This window comes from Aspergillus clavatus, genomic scaffold (genome assembly GCF_000002715.2).
Source record: "Aspergillus clavatus NRRL 1 1099423829795 genomic scaffold, whole genome shotgun sequence".
Taxonomy (NCBI): domain Eukaryota; kingdom Fungi; phylum Ascomycota; class Eurotiomycetes; order Eurotiales; family Aspergillaceae; genus Aspergillus; species Aspergillus clavatus.
In genome coordinates, this window is record NW_001517104.1 from 2,292,952 (window position 1) to 2,313,394 (window position 20,443).

At 49.6% G+C, this 20,443-nt stretch overlaps 4 protein-coding genes across 4 annotated transcripts, besides 6 other annotated features; 1 reads left to right on the plus strand and 3 right to left on the minus strand.

The window, feature by feature from the left end:
- Nucleotides 1-266: 266 nt before the first annotated feature.
- Nucleotides 267-1,112, minus strand: ACLA_016630 (EF-hand superfamily Ca2+-modulated protein; the record flags this gene model as incomplete). The annotated part of the gene is made up of 4 exons (XM_001274642.1): nucleotides 267-633; nucleotides 705-907; nucleotides 982-1,043; nucleotides 1,082-1,112. 4 exons carry the CDS (start codon nucleotides 1,110-1,112, stop codon nucleotides 267-269), a joined length of 663 nt encoding a protein of 220 aa, XP_001274643.1.
- A 377-nt stretch (nucleotides 1,113-1,489) lies between these two features.
- On the plus strand, nucleotides 1,490-3,420 carry ACLA_016640 (bifunctional C97 family peptidase/thioredoxin family protein; the record flags this gene model as incomplete). The annotated part of the gene is made up of 3 exons (XM_001274643.1): nucleotides 1,490-1,525; nucleotides 1,657-1,878; nucleotides 1,954-3,420. The coding sequence occupies 3 exons, from the start codon at nucleotides 1,490-1,492 to the stop codon at nucleotides 3,418-3,420; spliced, it is 1,725 nt and encodes a 574-aa protein (XP_001274644.1).
- A 368-nt stretch (nucleotides 3,421-3,788) lies between these two features.
- Nucleotides 3,789-3,814: a microsatellite.
- Nucleotides 3,815-3,885: 71 nt separating this feature from the next.
- Nucleotides 3,886-3,926: a microsatellite.
- Nucleotides 3,927-4,892: 966 nt separating this feature from the next.
- Nucleotides 4,893-5,540, minus strand: ACLA_016650 (uncharacterized protein; the record flags this gene model as incomplete). The annotated part of the gene is made up of 1 exon (XM_001274644.1): nucleotides 4,893-5,540. One exon carries the CDS (start codon nucleotides 5,538-5,540, stop codon nucleotides 4,893-4,895), a length of 648 nt encoding a protein of 215 aa, XP_001274645.1.
- A 677-nt stretch (nucleotides 5,541-6,217) lies between these two features.
- Nucleotides 6,218-6,248: a microsatellite.
- Nucleotides 6,249-6,441: 193 nt separating this feature from the next.
- Nucleotides 6,442-6,518: a microsatellite.
- A 2,470-nt stretch (nucleotides 6,519-8,988) lies between these two features.
- Nucleotides 8,989-9,023: a microsatellite.
- A 7,964-nt stretch (nucleotides 9,024-16,987) lies between these two features.
- Nucleotides 16,988-17,031: a microsatellite.
- A 752-nt stretch (nucleotides 17,032-17,783) lies between these two features.
- ACLA_016660 (uncharacterized protein) lies at nucleotides 17,784-19,575 on the minus strand (the record flags this gene model as incomplete). Its single annotated transcript, XM_001274645.1, has 4 exons — nucleotides 17,784-18,030; nucleotides 18,376-18,678; nucleotides 18,733-19,011; nucleotides 19,061-19,575. 4 exons carry the CDS (start codon nucleotides 19,573-19,575, stop codon nucleotides 17,784-17,786), a joined length of 1,344 nt encoding a protein of 447 aa, XP_001274646.1.
- Between the last annotated feature and the right edge of the window lie 868 nt (nucleotides 19,576-20,443).

The window sequence follows — 20,443 nt, forward strand, 5'->3', positions numbered from 1 at the left end:
CGTACTTGTCTTCAACTTAGAGGTGGTTGTCACTTAGGGAATAATTGGGAATAAACGTGGCTTCTCTTGCCAAGGTGTTTGAAAATAGCTTGCGTGATTTCATCATCTTACTTGTTTTAATCTGAAAGAACAAGCTCCTACCTTGAATCCGGCTTCGAAGGTTTCCAGATATAGATCAAACTCCTATCCCAACCGCCCGCTAAATAGACATATTTTCCCAAAACGCCATTTTCCCATAAGAAGCATAGTACAGCACCTCATTCAGCTCAAAAAACACCCGCCCGAGTCATCACATCATGGAACTGCTCCAGCGTAACACCAGCATTGACACTGGCCCCGCCATTCGCCTCGAGAATCATGTCCCTCAGCAGCTCGTCGCCAAGATTATCCTCCTTCAGCTCGCGAGCTATCCGCCGCAGATGTCCCAGCGTGATCGGCCCATCCGTGCCCCTCGTAAACAGATGAAACGCCGCATCCACCTCGGCAGACATGGCCTCGTCAGACCGCGACCTCAACTTCGCCGCCGCGACGGACAGAAACGGCGCATAGGGCACGAACCCGGTCTCGGTGGGATCGACGGCAGAGAGAATCGAGTGTAGTTCGCTGGAATCAGAGGGCGGGAGACCTAGAGCTCTGATTGTATGTTGTGTTGTCAGTGAGCGGTCGGATTTAGATTTTCCTTTGCGGGTTGGGGGAATATGTACATGAGAGCCTTGCGCACGTCCTCGCGCGGGATCACGCCCTCCTTTTCGTTCGCGAACTCGGCGCTCGTGGTCGAGAAGAGGTGGAAGACTTCTTTGATTTCGTTTTCTTCGTCGGCCGTGATGTCGTTTTCTTTGGCGAGTTTGGATTGACGCGGCTTCTTGGGGGTTGCGGAGGAGGCGGGCGCGCCGCGCCGTTTGGGGGGCTGAGGATGCGATGTCAGTTATTGTGCAAATTGTGAGTTCGCAAGGTTGGGTTGAGCAAATGTCTGCTGCTTACCATGTCGCCGGGGTTGAGCTGAGGTAGTGGTGGTCGTCGTGTGCGATAAGGATAGCGATGATCTCGTTAGAGTAGATATGCGGATGCGGAGAAAGAGAACCAGTGCCTTCCTGAGCGGTCCATCGGCCCATGGAAGGGAGTACGATTATTGCAAATGCTGGTTAGGGAATCATGGTACCCCGTTACTGAACTACGGCTGGACTTGTGATTTCGATGATTCGATATGAGGTCTTCAGTTGCTATCTATCTCAAGTTGATCTACTACTCCGGAGTACTGAGCATTATTGATAGCACCCGATCGAATATGACGGAATCCTCGTGACTGAGACTTGCTGACGTGACCCATTGATGCCTTGTATGAGCAACATTTATCTATACTGTCAATGCAGACTGGGAACTTTCAATTCACGTTCAAATTTTGTAAAAATCTCATCAGCTATTCAAACCAGACTGTACGAATCCTTGTTATCAGATTGCCAGGATCTTTGCAAGCCACGTCCACGTCGCGATGGATGTAGAGCTCTACGTTTATGACCTGTCGCAGGTATGGAGCTAAAGATTGGGATCATGTTTTCAGCTCTGCTAATGTTTGCTGTAGGGACTTGCGCGAATGGTATGAGCGCACTCGTCAGCCCTGAAAAAATCCTGGTGGTGCTGGATTCTAACGCGGTGCAGTACTCCCTGGCATTGACAGGGACACAAATAGATGCCATCTACCACACCTCGATCGTATTGAACGGTGTCGAGTACTATTTTGGTCAGGGAATCCAAACCGCCATCCCAGGCAGCACACATCATGGGCAACCTATGGAGAAGCTGCATCTTGGCAAGACTGAGCTCCCCATCGACGTGGTTGATGAGTATCTCCAGTCGCTCGCCTCGATTTACACCCCAGAAGTAAGCAGCCCTGTTTGCAATGCGTGCTCTTCCCACCAGTGAGCAGAAGCTGAAACGAAAAACCCACGTCTACAGTCGTATGACCTCTTCCTGCACAACTGCAACAACTTCACGCAGGATCTTGCCATGTTTCTGGTCGGCCAGAGCATCCCCGAGCACATCCAGAACCTGCCGCAGACCTTCCTGAGCACCCCCTTTGGGCAGATGATGAAGCCGCAGCTCGACCAGGCTCTGCGCGGTGTGACGCAGGCTGCAGCACCTGCGGCGCAACCACTAGCCAGGGCACCAGTCACGGCTGCAGCGCGCACGCCAGTCAGCCCCGGCAAGGTGCGCCTGGTCAGCAACCTCAGCCAGCTCGAGGACCAGCTTGCTTCAGCAACCAGCTCCTGCGCGGTCATCTTCTTCACCTCCGCGACCTGTCCCCCATGCAAGGCGGTCTACCCAACCTACGACGAGCTCGCAGAGGAAGTCGGCGACAATGCGGTTCTCATCAAGATCGACATCAGCACCGCCTACGACGCGAGCAGCAAGTACGATGTGCGCGCCACCCCCACCTTCATGACGTTCCTCAAGGGCGCCAAACTCGACGAATGGACCGGCGCCGATCCGGCCAAACTGCGCGGCAACGTCCGTCTCCTCGTTGAAATGGCGCACCCTACCCACCCGCACCGCCAGCTCCCGCTCCCCGGCTTCCAGCGCACCCTCACCTCCTTCGTCACGTACAAGAAACTGCCGCCGCTGGGCAAGCTGACCCAGAAACTGCGTCCGCACGACCAGGACCCGCGCCTCACTCCGATCCTCGACTTCATCACCGCGCGCTTCTTCACATCTCCCACCCCAGCAGCAGACACCCCACTCCCCAGCACCCTTCCCTCCTTCCCAGCCTACCTCGCCTCTACCCTCCCCTCCCTACCCGCCGAAAACCGCTTCGCCCTCATCGACCTCACCCGCCTCCTCCTCCTGGACCCGCGCGCCTCCAGCTTCTTCGCCGAGCCCCCACACCAAACCCCCCTGCTACACACCATCCTCGCCTCCCCGCTCTCCTCCCCCTACAACACACGCATCACAACCCTCCACCTCCTTTGCAACCTCTCCCAAAACCCGCACCACCACCCCTTCCTCCTCTCCGACCCGCAAACCGTCCACCACACCACCGCCGCCCTCCTCGACCCAAACCGCACCCTCCGCACCGTCGCCGCGTCCCTCGCGCACAACCTCGCCGCGGCAAACCACAACGCGCGCTTCGCCGCCGGAGGCGCACCGGATCAGGATCCCCTCCCTGAGGAGGCGCAGGTCGAGCTCACGGCCTCGCTGGTCGAGGCGATCGCGCGCGAGGAAGGGAGTCCCGACTCGCTGCGCGGGATGTTGCTTGCGCTAGGTCTGTTGGCGTACGAGGCGCCGGTTGAGGGGGCGGTGCTGGATCTGTGTCGGGCGATGGGGGTGGCGGAGACGGTGAGGGCGAAGGCAAAGGCGAAGGGGAAGACGAAGGAGGAGGTGGGGTTGATCGAGGAGGTTGGGGTGTTATTGGAAAGGGGGTTGTAGGTTGTACCTTAGAGTCTATTTGCATTTGGTTACATTTGCTACTGTGCATTGTAATTGTATTATGTACGTACTACGGAGTACTATACATGAAATTCTGGAGACGGGTTCTAGGTATAAAGTATGATTGTTATACAGGGTTTGCATGATGTAGATGATGTTTGTGGAGTGCTATAGATAGACTCCGAACATTCATAGAGTTTTCTGAAATTGGAATACTGTCTACAAGAATCATGGCTCAAAAATATCTGAGTATCGGTAGTTCATTATTATGCTTAGCTCTGCTAGCAAATTGGATTGGATTCAAGACAGTGAAGCAACGCGGGAGCTGTGGTTGACTAACAGGCTCGGGGTATGAGACGCCAAACAATACAGGACAGGACAGGACAGAAAAGGAATACACACGATGGGGGTATCTAACACTAACACTGGCAGATGATATGACTCGCTCAGAAAATAGAAAAATCGAAAAAAGAAAAAAACAAGTAAAAAAAAAAAAAAAAAAAAAACACAAAGGTAGGACAGATGGAAAAACAATCATCATCTGGTCTCATGCTGCTCGCTGGAGAAAAGAAGCCCGAAAGATACAGAGAAGAGCGCCGGCTATGCACACCAACGCCATCGCGACAACGCATTAGAGATTAGGACGTAAGAAGTTGATGCAGAGTAAGATCAAGGAGGGTGAGGATTCGGGGATGAGAGAGAGGTGAGTCACAGCCATGGTGACAACCAGAGTCATTATTCTGGTGGGCAGATCGAGCGATGACCATGACCATGACCAAGAGGCATTCTGAAGCCGGAGAGATTGAACAATGGCGGTGAGCAGGTGAAGAATGATAGGCTGGCTAGTGGCGCAGGAGCCCCCTGTTGGAGGTGCAGAGAACTGAGTTGCAGCGCTGCTGAATTGCTGAATTGGTGAATTTTGTGATGCGCCCTCAGCGAGGGGGAAATTAGGTAAGCAACCCAACCAGGTCGCCCAGCTCGGGCAGCAAATCGCAGGGCTCCACCAAATTCCGCACGGCTGCGGCGCGTAAGCCTTGCCGTCCAACCAAATTCGCTGCACACAATTGTCGGTGATGCACGTGCATACAATTTCACGTCATCGTCGGCGGCCTTGCATGCTGTTTGTGGCTTTCCAGAACAGTCCAAGACCACACTTCCCCCCCCCCAATGGCTGCCTTATGATCCGCGCTAATAGCTAGCCCCTCGATGCTGCAGGAGGCACAATGCATACGGCCTCCGATAGCGGATCATCACGACGAGTGCGGAAGGTATGTCGAAAAAAAAAAATAAGGTAAAGAAGGTTGAAGAAGAATAAAAAAGAATCGAAAGCGCTATGCAGTGGAAATCAAAACTCCGAGGGCCGATATGGGGTATCATCAAACAAGAAGAGAGTCGTCATGACTGAAGTTGTAGCTGAGAAAAGAAGATGTGGTGTGACGTGAGGGAATGAGATGATAGCACCCCGAAGACTCCTAGGAGCGGCTGGAAGTTCTGACAAAAGTGGTGCGTCGCTTCTTGTCCGAAAAGGTTCGGCGCTTCTTGCGCTTCGTGTTTTCCTTATCGGTAGCGGCGACCTGGGCCACGCGGAGCGCTTGCTGAGCACGAGCGTGAGCCTGCACCTGGGCGAGGAACCGCGCGCGTTGGGCCTCTTCTTCGGCAGCGGCGCGGAGCATTTGAATCTGTTGTTCGGTCGTGAGAGAGTGGCCGCCCATGCCCGGTTCCTGAGCAGCAGATTCCTCTTCGATGGCCGATTCCGAGGAAGAAGTCGAGTCGGTCGAGAAAAGCAGGTCCTCGTCGGAGAGATATGCAGTAGCAGTGGAAGATTCGGAATCGGAGTTCAAGAGACTGGGACGGTTGGGCCACGAGGGAAAGGCACAGGCGCTGCTCATGCCAAGGACACTGGAGAAGGAGATCTTGCGAGGTTTGATGTCGAGAAGGGTGTCGTTGTCCAGGGATGGAGGAGGGGCTCTAGGAACATCTGAGCCGAAGGAAGAACCAAAGAAACCGTCGCCAAAGCTGTCGCTGATGGTTGTGACGTGGTTGACGAGGGTGGGACTGGCTTCGCTCGGAGTGGACCTGATGCTGGCCTTGCTGTGACTGAAAGCGAGACAGGGATACATTGTTCCGGTGGATGTGATTCTCTTCACTTGGTAAGACTGGGAACAAGAGTGTAGTACCAAGGAGGTATTGCGTTGAGTGTTGTTTCAGTAAAGTGTAGATTGTGAGTGTGAGTGTGAGCGTAGTAGTGTGTAGAAGAGTTGAGAGTGGAAAGCTGGGGTGAGGTCCTTAAGAGTCGATGGAAATCACCAAAATAAATACTGGAGTGGATGATGCTTCACTGTTCAGATGAGAAGTGGCAGCAGTGAATGGGTATATGTATCGACAAATGGGCCAGATCGATCGGGGAGGTGTCTGGAGTCTGGACTCCCTTGCATATCCCAACCGATAAGGCGTCGCGGGGGGGTTGGAAAATTGGGAAAATCAATAATCATAAAAAAATAATAATAGTGATTATCACAAAATTCAAAAAGAGAAAAAGCAAAATGTTTGGGCTCCACCACTCTGCAAGCAAAAATACCACACTGTGAAGGACGATCTGATGTGTATTTTCTTCTTTGGGACTCTGCTTTTTTTCCACTTTGCCGCCCCAAAAATCTAGAAAATCCTCAGAAGAGAGGTGAATGACAGCAGACTGCAACTTAGTCCAGCAGGGCGATCAGGCGGAAGGGGCCTTCCGTATGTATGACCGATATGGTTGGATGTGAGGATCAGATAGGATGAGTCGAAGCTGTGAGGTGTAGCAATAGTAGTAGTGGTAGTAGTAGTAGGTCGACCAAGGTGATCAGTCCAGTTTGATACGGGTTTGGGAGAATCATGCGAACCCATAGTCCTTTTCACTTGCGACTTTGTCAGTTGACAAGTGAGTAAAACAATATGACAAGCAAAGAGAGGACCCTTGTTCTGTGGGCGTGGACGTATCTTTTTCTACTCTGGCGGTTTCTTTATTTTCGTCGGAGTCCCTTTATTTAATTAATCCTTTTATCCTTTTATTTTGATTTAATTATTTCGGAAATGATTTATTTATTCATTATTTATTTTTCGCCGGACCGCGGGCCGGGGGAGATCGGATTGGGGGGCGGACGTGGGGATAAAAGGAATGGAAGGAACGGGGAACCAGATTCCAACATTTTCAGGATTAATTACTCTGTATGAAATAGGATAAAATAAATAGAAATTAATCAATTATTTATTTATCATTTTCTTTTTAAAAGATTATCCATTGTTTAGAAGACTGCCGAATTGTCCCCCGTGCAAGTGAATCAATCTGACTCAAACTGACCACACCTGTACAGTAATACTTCCAACAGAGCATACATACGGAGTACATCTGCATCAACAGCCTCAACTCCCACCTTGATCATTTTCTCAAGACAAGTGTCAGACTCAGACAGCCCCCCATTATCCCCCATATCCCACTGGTGTTTCAGCCGAATCCCCCGTCTTGAAGAGTAATCCACCGAGGTCCTACCATTAAATCAATGAGGTTGATAGATATCTAGTCGATAACTTAACTAGTCAACTCCGTCAATACAACCGCCACTTCCCCGGCGGTTGCTCCGGTAGATACGGAGCAGGGTCACCACTCAGCAGTAAACCACCACACACACACCTCAAAAGTAAAATTCCGCCCAAAAGTCAAAAGGAACAGCCACTGTCCAGTGTTGTGTTTTCCGAGTTCACCCTTGCAATCCGTTACTAGGTACTTACTTACAAGACAATCAAAATCCGGTTGTTCTGGCATCCAACGGGTTTCGACGTCTTGCGGTCAACAGATCCTGGGCGCTGATTGCTCTCCGCAACGGTCAAACATGGATTGATGTTTACTTATAGGAATGGGTTTTCTGAAGTTCCCCGATCGAATCACAGACTAGAAGCCTTCCGTACGTACTCCGTCCTGGAAACGCCTAGATGGCTCCAATTTTCACCGCTCCTGCTGTTTGAGCTATTCCTCGCAGCGGATGCACGATGCGCACAGAGAGGTACTCACAGCGGGCGGATGTAATGTATGCACGTCGAGAACTCGATATAAGTATGTATACATGTCCACCGACCCCACCAGATATCGGTCTGCAGTACAGTACTTCCACAGTAAGTACACAGTACTAATATTGATATCGTAGTTATCTGCTTCGTAAATAGATAGATAGATAGATATCAAGTGTTCAGGCCCTGATCTATGTGTTGTTCAACTCACACACCGCACTCGTGAGTGAATCATTTCCCTGTCTCTTTTGCAGCATTCAGGTTTCCGACCGGTAGACTGGGTAGGGTCACAATTATTAGCGACAAACACCCGAATCGCTGGTCTAGATGATTTGATCTACTCAGTCTCCTAGTCTCTTGCCAGTTGCAACCCACTTTTCGTGACTCCTTCCATTCTCTTCATGAGTCTCTACTGTGTAGTCCCTACCTACTCCCTACGGGGTGTGTGATTCCTGCCCAATCCTACTTGCTTGTGCTTGTGCCTTAAAAGGAGGGAAAATGAAACCGAAAAGCAATACTCTACTACCACTACTACTAAGTTAGTAAGTAGTGGATCTCATCGAACGGCAAAATACGCGGCATCCACGGTGGAGATCCGGCTATTATTACGGAGTTCTATTTATTTGGTAGAATAAGACAAGACTTTTGGTGCGTATGCGTCCTTATCTCTGATCCTTGCTGGTTGGAGGGGGTTTTCGAATTTCGAATTTTCTTCAGTGCGCAGTTCGCGGCCGCGGCAAAAAAATCATTTCTTACCCCCCCCCTCTAGAGCTCCCCCCCCAATTCATAAGATCCGGGCCTCGTCCTCTTTCTCTTCGGCCTTAAAATTTTCCCACTTGATGTCGGATCAGTGGCCCCTCTGCTTTTTCCTTCCCTCCCCCGCATGTGGACACTAAACACCGCGCGGAAGAAGCTGAACCCATTATTTCGGTCGTATCTCGGATATTGAAGCTGAACCCTCAATTCAACCCACATGGCGAGATCCCGACAGGATTCAGGACTCCTTTGTTGTCTGTAAATTATCATGGAATCAAAGACGCGACTAAGTATGGAATAGTTCGGTTCAGCTCGAAAAGGGAGAACTGGCAAGGAGAGCGCGTCAAACTCCCTCTTTGGGCCGATCACGAACTTGGGGGATCACTTGAACTCAGTCCATCCCGCTGGAAGTTTGGAGGTGGAAGATCACGTTCTAGCCAACCCCCCCCCCACCTATAGTAGTACGAACTATGGAGTAAAAGCGAGTTCGGAACTTCAGATTCTTACGGAGTTCCAAGTTCCAACACTCACAAAACTATCCAAAACCTACCGTCGGTCAATTGAACTCCGTAGAAACTACTCCTACGGAGTAAGTAGAAAGTAGAAACAATCCAGTCCAACGGGCCCTATACCCGTTTTGCCGGCACACTCCCCGTCTCTGAATTCTGAAAGCGATACTAGTAGCTTCGCTAGCAACCGAGCCGACCACAATGAAACACACCCATTTTGCCGAATTGGGAATCCCCGTGACACCGGCTGAGCTTGTGACTCGTGGATTTAAAATCTCGTGGATTTAAAATCTCGCGGCTAGGAGTAACTACGGACAGAGTAGGACAATTTGGGGGCACTTGTCTTGTTCCTCGGCACGTCAAGACTAAGACTGCTTTCTCCGTCTCGTTTTCTGTTTTACCCCGGGCAGAATAGATTGGTAGATCGCTCGGAGTTCTTTGAAGGGGATTACCCCATTTGGACATTAGAGAGCTGAGAAGTGAGACGGAGGAAGTGGAAGCGTCAAGGCGACGCGTTTCTTTGTGCCGCATGCGACAGGGTAGCTACTAGCTAGAGTAGCATTTACGTAGTATATTGAATTATTGATCGACTGCGCATAATTATTCTTATTCCTCTCTCCCCCTTTCGGGAGCGAGGTTACATGAGGTCCGGGGAGTCTTCAGCGCCATGTGTCAGTAGCTGTTTTTTGGGGAATTGAAATCCCAATCAATATCACAAGCTGTCACGAGTGTATGTAGGAGATGACAAATGTCTGATGAAGCTGAAGCTGGAGTCAGCGGTTCGGAGAGTATCAAGGGTCTGACATCTGGATCAATGGAGACGGCGTCACTGGGTCACTCGTCAGCTTCCCCGATGAGAACTCCTGATTCATCTGCAGCGTAAAATTCGGTGTCTCCGAGTCCATTGACATATATGTCATTGACTGTCCTTGATCTTGTTGATTGATTGTGATTTGCAATGTACGTGTCCAACAGAGATCCTGGCCCTGACAGCGGAACCTCAGGATCCATTCCGCTGGAACCACTACAGTACTTTGGGTTCATTGATTTTGACATCCAGAATGATGAGATGAGCATTGAGTACTCCATACTAAGTACAGTAGAAGCTCAGATGGAACATTGTGTCACTTGCCGAATCGGATAATTGAACTAGCATCACATTATCACAGTGACTCAAATTCAATCGCAATCTTCAGATTAACTACGATCAGTACTTTTACCACCAATGGCGTCTGTCCATCGCAGAAATTTGTCATGTCCAAGATTCAATAATTGCCTGAAAAACATGACGGCTACCGCCTATTTTGAGCTTAATCCATCCATCGTATTCGTCAGTGTACTTTTTTTTTTTTTTTCTTCTTCTTCTTGAATCTTGATACATCAGAAACCAGCAACTGTTAACTGTCACCTGTCATTTATCCGACGGCCCCCCTTTTGACAAAAAGCCCACCCCAAAGACCGGAGTTCTAGACCGTTACTTGCACTTGACCTATCAAGATCGCCATCACTCGACTCGGGGTCAGTGGCGGTTGTGATTCGTTCATCGCAAACACCCAATTAGCCATGATTCAGCCACCGCGGAACATCCACATCCACTCCCGCGAAAAGCCACAGTGGTCCGATCGACCGGGATAAAAGGTCCATCGCGAAGTACGGAGGATGTTTGTCCCAGATGCTTCGACTTTGCGAATCAGGCGGCGAGATCCTCATCTGTCCTTTATTCTTGTCGCAGCTATGTCCTCTAAACTGAACAGACGTTGCGATCAGTCAATTTTGCGCAGAAGTACCCATTGCCAAAGCTCCAAGCTCCCAGCTTCAGCTCGAGTGGGAACGGGAGGGCCCGCGGAATATCAGGAGGTCCCAAGAACTATCCTAGTAACTACTGTTTGGACTTTTGAAGTACGGACTATGGAATAGGAATATGAAGATCGCTGGTCTTTTGGTTTTGGGGTACTGATATTGATACTGGTTGAGAGCGATGTCTTGATCAGGAAGCAGATTGAAGGGATGGATCCCCGGATCTAGGGATAGGATGGAGGTCAGTCTGGGGTATGGAGTGCTTTCGTGCTTTCATTGCTGTCGCCGACCGAGGAGGAATGCTTTGGTCGGGGACATACTTGAATCATGTCTCTTGTAGACTGGAAGTGTACAGATTAAACATTGGGGCCAGGTCAATGCGACAGTACCAGCAATGAAGTCCAAGGGAGGCATGATTCTATGGAGGACTGTACATACCACATACTACATACATTGCACATAGCTCTGTTTGAGTCTTGTTTGATGACGACGATCTATCTATCTAATGCATTCTTGTTTACCCACATTCCATGGATCTGGAGGTACTTCTGCATATATTGAATTCAAATCGATACATTGATCAAATCGTGCAGGGAAGGGGGGAAATGGAAAGGCACCGTCCACCCCAGCATTTCCCGGATCAGCTCGATATCCAATCCTCCCCGACATTCCCGATCACACTGATCGACACAGCCAGCGATTCGTCGACGCTTTGTCCCATGATCCTGGATTCAACCCTGCATTGTGCTTTGCCCACCAGCCGACAGCTCTTCATGCAATGCATGTGTTGATTTCCACTGGCTGTGACTTGTGGCCCACTCATTTATCGACTACTCCGTACAGTAGTTGGTCTACTTGACATGTAACCTACCAGGCTAACAGCATCAAGTACATAAGTACGGAGCACTGGCGCAAACACTCCCAGTCAGCGGTACAGCATACCTATATTTATTATTTTTATCCATGCATAACACATAACACATCTGTGCGGTGCAGAGTCAACCCCTGCCTTACCTACGGTAGTAGAACCAGACGCCAGATCAACTGCATCACCAGCATTGAAGAGGCGGTGATTCACCGCTCCCTCTTTAATTGGGTATGAGCATGCCATGCCAGCGGAACGAAAAAAACAAAAAAGAAATGAAGCTACTACTACGTACATAGATAATAGCTTTGACGGCCATAGGGAGCTTGGATCCCTCAGGCATTACCGACTATCAGCCACATGAGGTGGACGGGTCTGTGGCTGCTGCACCTGCGACCGGGGTAAGTGTTCTTCTAGTTGTTTCAGACCTTCAGACTTTCAATAATAGATACTAAATGATAGATACTTCAGGCATCGAAGACCCAAAGTATTTTAGGCCTGTGGATTGTAGAAGCTACGGCTCTGTTCTGGAATCTGAAAATTGGAATCTGGAATCCGATGGAGTCCACCGCAGCATGTGAGGCGACTAGTTGATGCATATCATACCGCCTCACCTGCATCGTTCCACTCTGTCGTCCATTGCTTGGGACTTGGGGAGAGTTGCACCCACAAGAGAAGCTCGAGCGCAAGGTTCTCGAGCTCCAGCTCCAGCTTCACCTCCAGTATGGGGTAGAACATGTATGTCTTTCCTGTACATCATCCGCCATCGCACTTGTCAAACCTTCCAGATGATCCAGCACTCCCTACTCAGAGTTTCAAGGGCGAGACAAAATCGTACGTATGCCAACCCGCACGGATCGCTGGCTTCGTGCAAGGCGAAGGTTTTTTCTCTTCCCAGAACCCAGAACCCAGAGTCCCAGACAGAGAAATAGAGTGCAACCTCCTCGCAGCGGATGTGACTTCCACAGGCAAAAGGCAGGAAGCATATCGATTGTTTCCGGCTTCCGCCCGCGGCAGGGAGAATCCGGGATTCCAAATCCCAGGTTCCTCATTTTAACATTTCTGGTTTTTGGCTCTGGGGGGATGGGACTGCGAGCTTCCCCGGGTGATCATTGAGATGTGTCATGTATCATGCATTATATCACATCAACGCTCTTCGCGGAGTTCCCCTTCCCCTTCCCGCCCGTCGTTTTGTTCTATTCAGGGAGCTCTACATACAGTAGCCCTCTGCTTTGACTCTGATGTATGTGGCGAGCTCCACTTGGCGATCCCGGTGCAAGATGAGTCCCAGCTCTCAACGACTTTCCCCGGGTCTAGAATTTCATGTGCATTCTTGAACAATCCTATGAACTGACGATAGATAGATAGCTCTTCCTATTGTTCTTATCGTTATCGGGTTCTTATCAGCCACCTCGTCATCACGGTTGGGTTGGATGCCATGCCTCGGTCTCCTGTATTCGAACCTGTTCACGCCTCACTGTCATCGGGCTTGACCTGACCGCAGACCCTCCGAGAGATTCCTGTTGCGTAACTACTAACTACTATCCGTAGCTAAGTGCAAGTAAAGTTGAAACAATCACATTATCCTATATTTCCTATGGAGCTGGAGACTGCGGACTGGGGATTGGGGACTGGGGTAGTCTGTGACACTGACATCTGATTCTTTTCATCAACTGACATCATCATTTGATGGGGAGGGGAGTATGGGGGTATGCCGAATAATCTCCGTACCTTGACGCCCAAAACTCCAACGCGACCGATCTATCGCCGCTGCGCTGTGTACATAACCGAGGCATCGTGTCAACAACTACTCTCGCGGCGTTGAGCCGAGCAACCGAATACACCGAAGGATCTGAGGTTTGGAATATTCGGGAGATCATAGATAGAACGTACTACGTAGGAGTAAAAAATTACAGAGGTAAGCATTGAATAGTTACTTGATTGTTTGCAATGACTCTGAATCAGCCTCATGTTCCATGTGAAGTGGTTATATATATATCTTGTGCCATGTGTTTATGCCCACCTAATCAGCTGTTATCCGCACACTGATGACAGAGGATGAGGCGACATCTGCCATGCGCAAAAGCCAACTAATCCTCATTGATCATAATAAGTACAAGGATGCTCTAGATACTCGCTCCATATTCTCTATACCATCCGGCGTTTGCCGTTGACTTTCATGATTCCAGTCGCCCGAGTAATCACAACTAATCCATAAGACTAAAGCAGAATAATCATATATCTGCGGACTATATCACCGATGCCTAACAATAACATGGGGATGTAACGCTGTCTCACCTCAGATCCTCCAATCTTTCGCCTCATGGTTGCTACCATCGCAGCAGCACCCCCGTCTCATGTCTCATCAACCCCCCCCACAAGGCTGATATGGGCGTTTTCTGGACGTTTCGATAGCCATCCTACCTATGTACCTACCCAACCAAAGTCCAACACTGCTATCTCTCCGATGTGGTTGGTTGTCGTGAACATGTCCTAAACCACCACATATTTTAGCAGGGAGACTAGGTACATAGATAGTAGAGGGGCAGGGGGACCCATATGTAACACTGTCTAGGGTCTGGACTCTGGAGGGGGGAACAGTCAACAGGCGAACAGTCCTCCCTAGTAAGCGTCCAACGGATATTATTAAGTACCCTTGTAATAAGCCTGGCCCGTTTGACCATTTTGGCAATTTACCCGGATGGAAGGTCTTCCAGAAGACTTCTAGATGGAACAGTTGAAGGGATCGTGCAGGCATAGTGGAGTGGCTATCTTTGACTAAATGGATGGATGGGTTCGATGATCGCTCGTGGTGATTTGGCTTAATATGAATTATCTACCATGTAGCTGTCCGTCTGTCTACTAGTCAAGTACTCCGCATGAGTCCACACTCTACAGCCTATCTACACAAACAGTGTCTGGATAGGTAGGACGGTGGAGGAGAGGTGTAGAGTGTACTCCGTAGACTCTCTGGTGGCGATCCTCGCCATAGCAGTTGGGGGAATTTAGCGAAGCGCCTTCGCCGCTGGTTTATCCTACTTATTATTGTCTGCTCCGTGTTTCTTGATCTGGAGGTCTGGAGTTGGACAGCTGGCAATGGATCTCTCAGTAGTCCATGTTCATTACTGTGATTCAAGACAGCCAGATCAGCCACCAGAAAGCCATCCAACGCCAACAACAACCACATGTCTATTTCCATCCCTGATTTCCATGTTTTCCATTCTCCATGTGTCGTATTCATGACCCCCCCTCTGAAGGATTTCCTTTCCGGACTTTTGTTTTTTTTGTTACATATTCTAACGGCATCCCATCTTGCTTGCTTCTGCATAAGTGGTATGGTGAATTTCATCAACCACTTAGCCATCGCTTCCTGGTCGTGATGTGATGGCAGAGAATGCAGAGAATCAGCGGTGAATTCGGCTCCAGCGCAGCGAGGAAAATACTACTCCATACTGGTTCTTGATATACAGAGTGACCCCTTCACTGAACTGGGCTAGTCGTGAGCGACTACCAACTATCAAAGTAGGATGATCACTGATGAGTGGTTACACACGATGAATGGAATCAATCCATGGCACTGTGGGCTGTGGCATCTGCCTGCCCGATCGCCTTTCCCCGTGGCCGAACGACAAAGACCTTTCAACAATCAACCAACACCATCAATTTCGTATCTCCATGTCCCTCCTTTAATCAGTATGCGAAATCTTGACTCAAACCAGCGGTGAATACGGGGTAGTCAGCTAGGTTTCGTGATTGACTTTGACGACTCCGGTGATTCCCCGGCTAGCCTCAGTAGCCTGTTTATGACTATGATCTCGCCCCTAGACCTTAGACCTAAGATTTTAGTCCTGATTTCTGACTTCTTGCGTCTATCCAGTATCCACTCGTTATTATCCATCCTCCTTTCCCTTCGGAGCGCGGGTCTCCGCATCCTTGATTTGATGCGGACCTGCGGACTGCGGAGCAAGGCGTGCTCCGTGACTGTTCGCTCAACTCTTTGTTCTCCGCCGTTTTCTAGCCCGAGGTTAATTGTCGAGTGGCTTGGCTAAGCGATTGCAGGCAATAGAGTTGGATCGTTGGTAGGCTCTAGATCGTTCTATCTACCCCAGTTTCAAATCTCAAGATGCGGTGAATATTGCCGGAAGGATAGCTGGCCAGATCGGTTGGTGTTGACGCCGCGCTCTCTATCTACTCCGTACGATGGGTTGAATGGATGCTGGCTTGGAAGGTTTGATTTGAGGAGTTGCTCCTTTCTTTGAGCTTCAGCTTTCAGCAGGGATGGAAATTGGATCTCAGGGGCTTCGCTACAGTCTACTCATATGCCATTGGCTTCACTGGATTGGTCGCTCGATGCAATGGCGAAATTAAGATCAAAATCGAAATCCAATACAAGATTGGGCAAGCAAACAATGCTGGTCATAACGTTGACGGATCCTGCAGAGAGGCTCTCCTGCCCTGCATCACTGTCAACATCCTCTTCATCGCTGAACCACATAGATTGAGGATACAGTCTCAGAAAGAAGATCAGCAGGAGTATCGATGATCTCTGATCCTAGTCAACACACGACAGATTTACTACTTTGATTATCTGCTCTTTAGAAATATTGCTGGGTGATTTCCACCTGGGGACTCAAACGAGTCAATGTCATTGCTTGAACAAGATGATATCATTGATCTAGTTCCAACGACCTTGATGGCTAGAAGTGTTGACAGCGAGGCTTACCAGTGCCTGAACGGTTTACACGGCAGCTGAGGGAGATGTATCTGGTTCTGCTGAGGTATATCTGGTGTCGCCGTCTTGTCTTGCAGTTTCAATGCGAACAATAATGCTTTCGAAGTTGTAATTGTACAGAACACTGAGGATGCAGCACAGGGCTGTGACTGGATTAGCGCCGGCCATGGATTTCGTAGGCAAAGAGAGGCCTGCATTTCTTCTGCCGCTTCTCAATACCGGTGCCCGACTGCTGTTTTCGCTCTGGTTTTGGCTCTGTGCTTAAGCTGAGGCGTATACTGGTGGCCTCTGCAGGTGTGCTGCCCGCACACATGGCCAGCTTATGGGCAAGTCTGCAGTGCTCGGGCACTTGTCGTTGGGTTCTTGATAGTCAGGTAAGAGATGCATGGATCGCTTGCGTATCTGACTGCCGTTCCATGAATTTCTGTTCCAGAGGCTTTCTGCTTGTAGATAGAGAGAGGTCGAGAATCACTTCCAAGCCGCAGCAGTGCACCATGTTCTCGATGTGCCATTGGCATCCTTTCTGGTCGACCAGATATAAGCCCCAAAGATATGGCAGTGAGAAGAAGGAGATCTAGCCTGCATTTCGGCTTAGGAATGTTGGATGCGCACAAGATCTAGTGAAGACGAAGCAAGTCGTTCTGGATTCGCTTGAAGGCGTCTCAAGGCATGACTATCAAGTGCAGTGTCATCCCATATGTCACAGGCCCACTGGTTGTCCTATAATGCGGATTAGTATTAATAGAACTTCTCATTGAAAGATTTACGTGCCTTTTGTTTGGGGTGACCAATGACTTTTTCATTTTGATCGACCAAACCTTCCATTGCCGCTTGACCCATGGGCCCAGGACATGCTACCAATTTGTAATGGTAGTGGTGATATTGAAGATGATGGTGAAGATGATGATATTCCGTCATACCCGTGAAGCGGGCGAAGAACGAGCTATCTTCCCGGCCTTGCCAGTTGGCGTGCTCACATTGCTGTATGGCAACGCTGTATGACAATCTTTGCGCGAAAGCTGTCTATGTCTAGACGTTTATTGGAGAGCTATCGCGCTTCTGTGGTAATGGGTGCATGGATAGGCATGTTGTTTATCTCTTGTCGCCTGATTGTCGTGGTGTCTTTGCACGTCGCTGGTTTGGCGTGGTATATAACTGGAGCCAGAGAGAAAAGAAGAGTACTGGTATATAGAAGTTTGTCGTCTGTTTTGTCCTAGAGGACTCTGCACTTTATGACAGTGCGAAGATATTGGAGCTGGGTGGACAGGTTCAGTAAAGAAGTGAAATGATGGCAGGCAGAGGAGATGAATTTATATTGAGAGGGCTATGCAGATTCCGATTTCTGGAGACTTCCAAACCCACTGCTTTTGTGTTATGGCGCTTTACTGTCTATTGTTGATCTATTTGATAAAGAGAGAATGAATGGATAGTGAGCATAGATATGTGTTTTGATTGTCCCTTTCACCCATGTATTGAGTTGTCCTTTCATGAATGATAGAGTGAATAGTCTATTTTGTTTATGATTGGTTTCTTTCAATTGAGGCAATCCACCCATTGTTATTGAGGCTCATCGTTCCTCTACTGGAAGTTGGCTTGTTGAGCAAGCTAGCTGATATATGTCAATGAGGCAGTTGCAAGAAGGTAAATATGAAGAGTGGCTTCAACCCTGATAAGTAGTATACTTGGCCAATAGATCATCCACTACCCCTTCCATCTCAGAATAAGATTCAAGACTATCAAATGTCTCTTGGAAGGCATCTTGGTCAAAGTCGTCGTGCACTGTGACCGTCTCGGGAGATTTAGCAGGAGCGTCAATTATTGCCATAGTTTCTTCTGTTTGGTAATCCTCGAGCTTCGCGGGTCCCGAACGGCTCCAAGGCTCAGATTGTTCATCCACCGGACTGAAACTGGGTGAGGTAGGTATGTAAGTGGTCAGTCTTGGTCTTGGCTGGTGTGACCTTGGATCCCCTGAAGCTGGCGCTGAGGAACCAAAGAGCGGCCTCGATGAGCCATTGGCTGGCGCTGAACCAAATCCTGCACCCCACTGAGACAGGGGCCTTGTACCAGAGGCTGGTCCTGTACCGAAGGTTGGCCCTGCGCCAAAGGCTGGACGACTAGTGGCGCGGGGAGGAGCGGGAGAACCGTTCCTGGTGATAAGTGTAACGGTTCTTGCTTTGAGACTCTCTACCTCTTTGATGACGGGGGCGTATTCGCCCAGGATGATCCACTCAACTTCTATTCCATAAACCCACGGTATCAATTCCAGAGCCTGTTGTTCCTCGCCTGTAAGAGAGGCGAGTCGATCGAGCACAGTCTGCTTGGAGGCGGATTTCTGTTGTTCGATCTGGGGCTGGACCACATCTTGTGCAAGACTAACGCAGCGCAAGATGTACTGCACGGCGAGGGTGGTGTTGATTATTGTCGGCTGGGGAGTCAGCATTTGGATATCATATGTGGGTGTTAAACGATAGATAGGCGGAGGTGGAAGGGGTGGCGGCGATGGGAGAAGTTCGTCAGGTTGAAAGCTGGTTTGTATTGGAGCGAAGATAGAGTGCCTAAAAGAGAGAATGGTCAGAAAGCTCAAAATAAAGATGCGTATGGGTACGTACTTCTTCCGATCTGGTTGCGCGGGAGCTGACGGATTGCCTTGCGTTTGAAAAAGACCTGGACCCTTCACATCTGTGCTCGAGACTGCTGGCTCCTTCCACGGAGCAACATTGTTCGATTGTGTTGAAACCTTTGCTGGGCGCTCTGGCAATTCGCCCCCGGGCTTGTCATTGACGTCGGCCTTATCCCCTTTCAGCTCCTCCTGCGCTTGGTAGATGGCCCTGACCAGTATGATCTGGTCTTCCTCGGCGTATGGTGCGATGTTCCTCGCTCGATGACCGCTGCGTCGATCAGTAAGTGCCAGGAGCAAACAGTATAATCGCTACATACCTGTTGGCAGTACTCCGCGAGTACGCTAGCAGAGCCACCTGCAACATCAGCATCAAAGAATCCTTGACGTGCCTCAATTCGTCCCGCATGCCGTCGAGTTCAGGCTTCACGAACGGCCACTTCAGCATCTCCGAGCGGCTCAGTTTCATCCCATCAGCACTGGAACCCAGCTTGAACTGCTTGCTAGATTTCCGCAGCAGTTCTTCTAAGGAGTTGAAGATCTTGTTGCATCGGGCTGCCAAGCTCTCGGTCGTTTTCAGCCCTTCAGCGCTGAACAGCCCTGGCGCTCGATCTTTTGAAGCAGACTTGGGTTTCTCATTCTGGGAGTAGCTCTCATCCATCAACTGGCCTAGCTGTTGAAGTATGCTCGCGTTGAGTGAGACATCGTCAGCGATGTTGCTGATCTGCTCCGAAGCCGACCTGATCTGTTTTGCGAGTGCGGCGAGCTTGATGGAGCATTGAACACCTGCGGCCGCTATCTCCAGAATAGCAGAAACACCGCCAATGACTTCCATTTGAAATTATCTGTCAAAGTGGGTTTGAGGTTGAAAAAACTACCAGAAGGGAGGATCGAGTTGAATTGAAACGAAGTTGAGCTGCAATGGCGGGGCGAAGCTGTTCAGGCGAGGCTGTGTAGGTCAACGTGTTATTCGCCAGATTTCTACATACTAACCGAGCGGCTCAGCTGGACACTCATAGAACTAAAGGTCGAAGTACAAGTACGACAACGACATGACGATCGATGCCCCATCTGACTATGGAGCAAAAGAATTGGTTGTAGAGACAGCTATGGATTGAGGAAAGTGATAGAAGCCATGTCGAGACATTCTCAGCATCGATGTCGAAAAATAGACACGCCGCGCGGGATTTGACGCTGGGTTTAGTTGGGACAACGGTAAGATCGTATCGCGCTTGTCTTGGAGACAGTCAATATAATCATTGCAAGATATCGGCTTCGCCCTCAAGAGAGTCACAAGACTCGAGGTATATCGACTTCCGAGTGTAGTATGCAAATTTCTCGCATTTCAATATGATGTAGAGAAATCCAGAGCCAAGGCACCGAACTTCTCCTCATCCTCTAGAGCCCATTCCGACTTTTCGAATTCTTAAACAGAGGTACAGCTTCGAGAGGGAATAATAAGTTCTGACTGAGCTGCAGTATGCTGGATGAGCCGGAGTAGCCCTTTCAAATACTCCCAACGCCGTGAAGAGACGCGCAGGGCAACGCATAGACTGACGAATGCAGTTTTGCTTTCCCGTGTGGATAAATATTTTCATGGTGTCAGAGAGATATAGTTATCCATTGACTCAGGGGCGCAGAGATGCGGTCTCGGCCCCATACTCGTCGACGGACTTCTACCAGTCGAGCTACGTCCCGGGCGG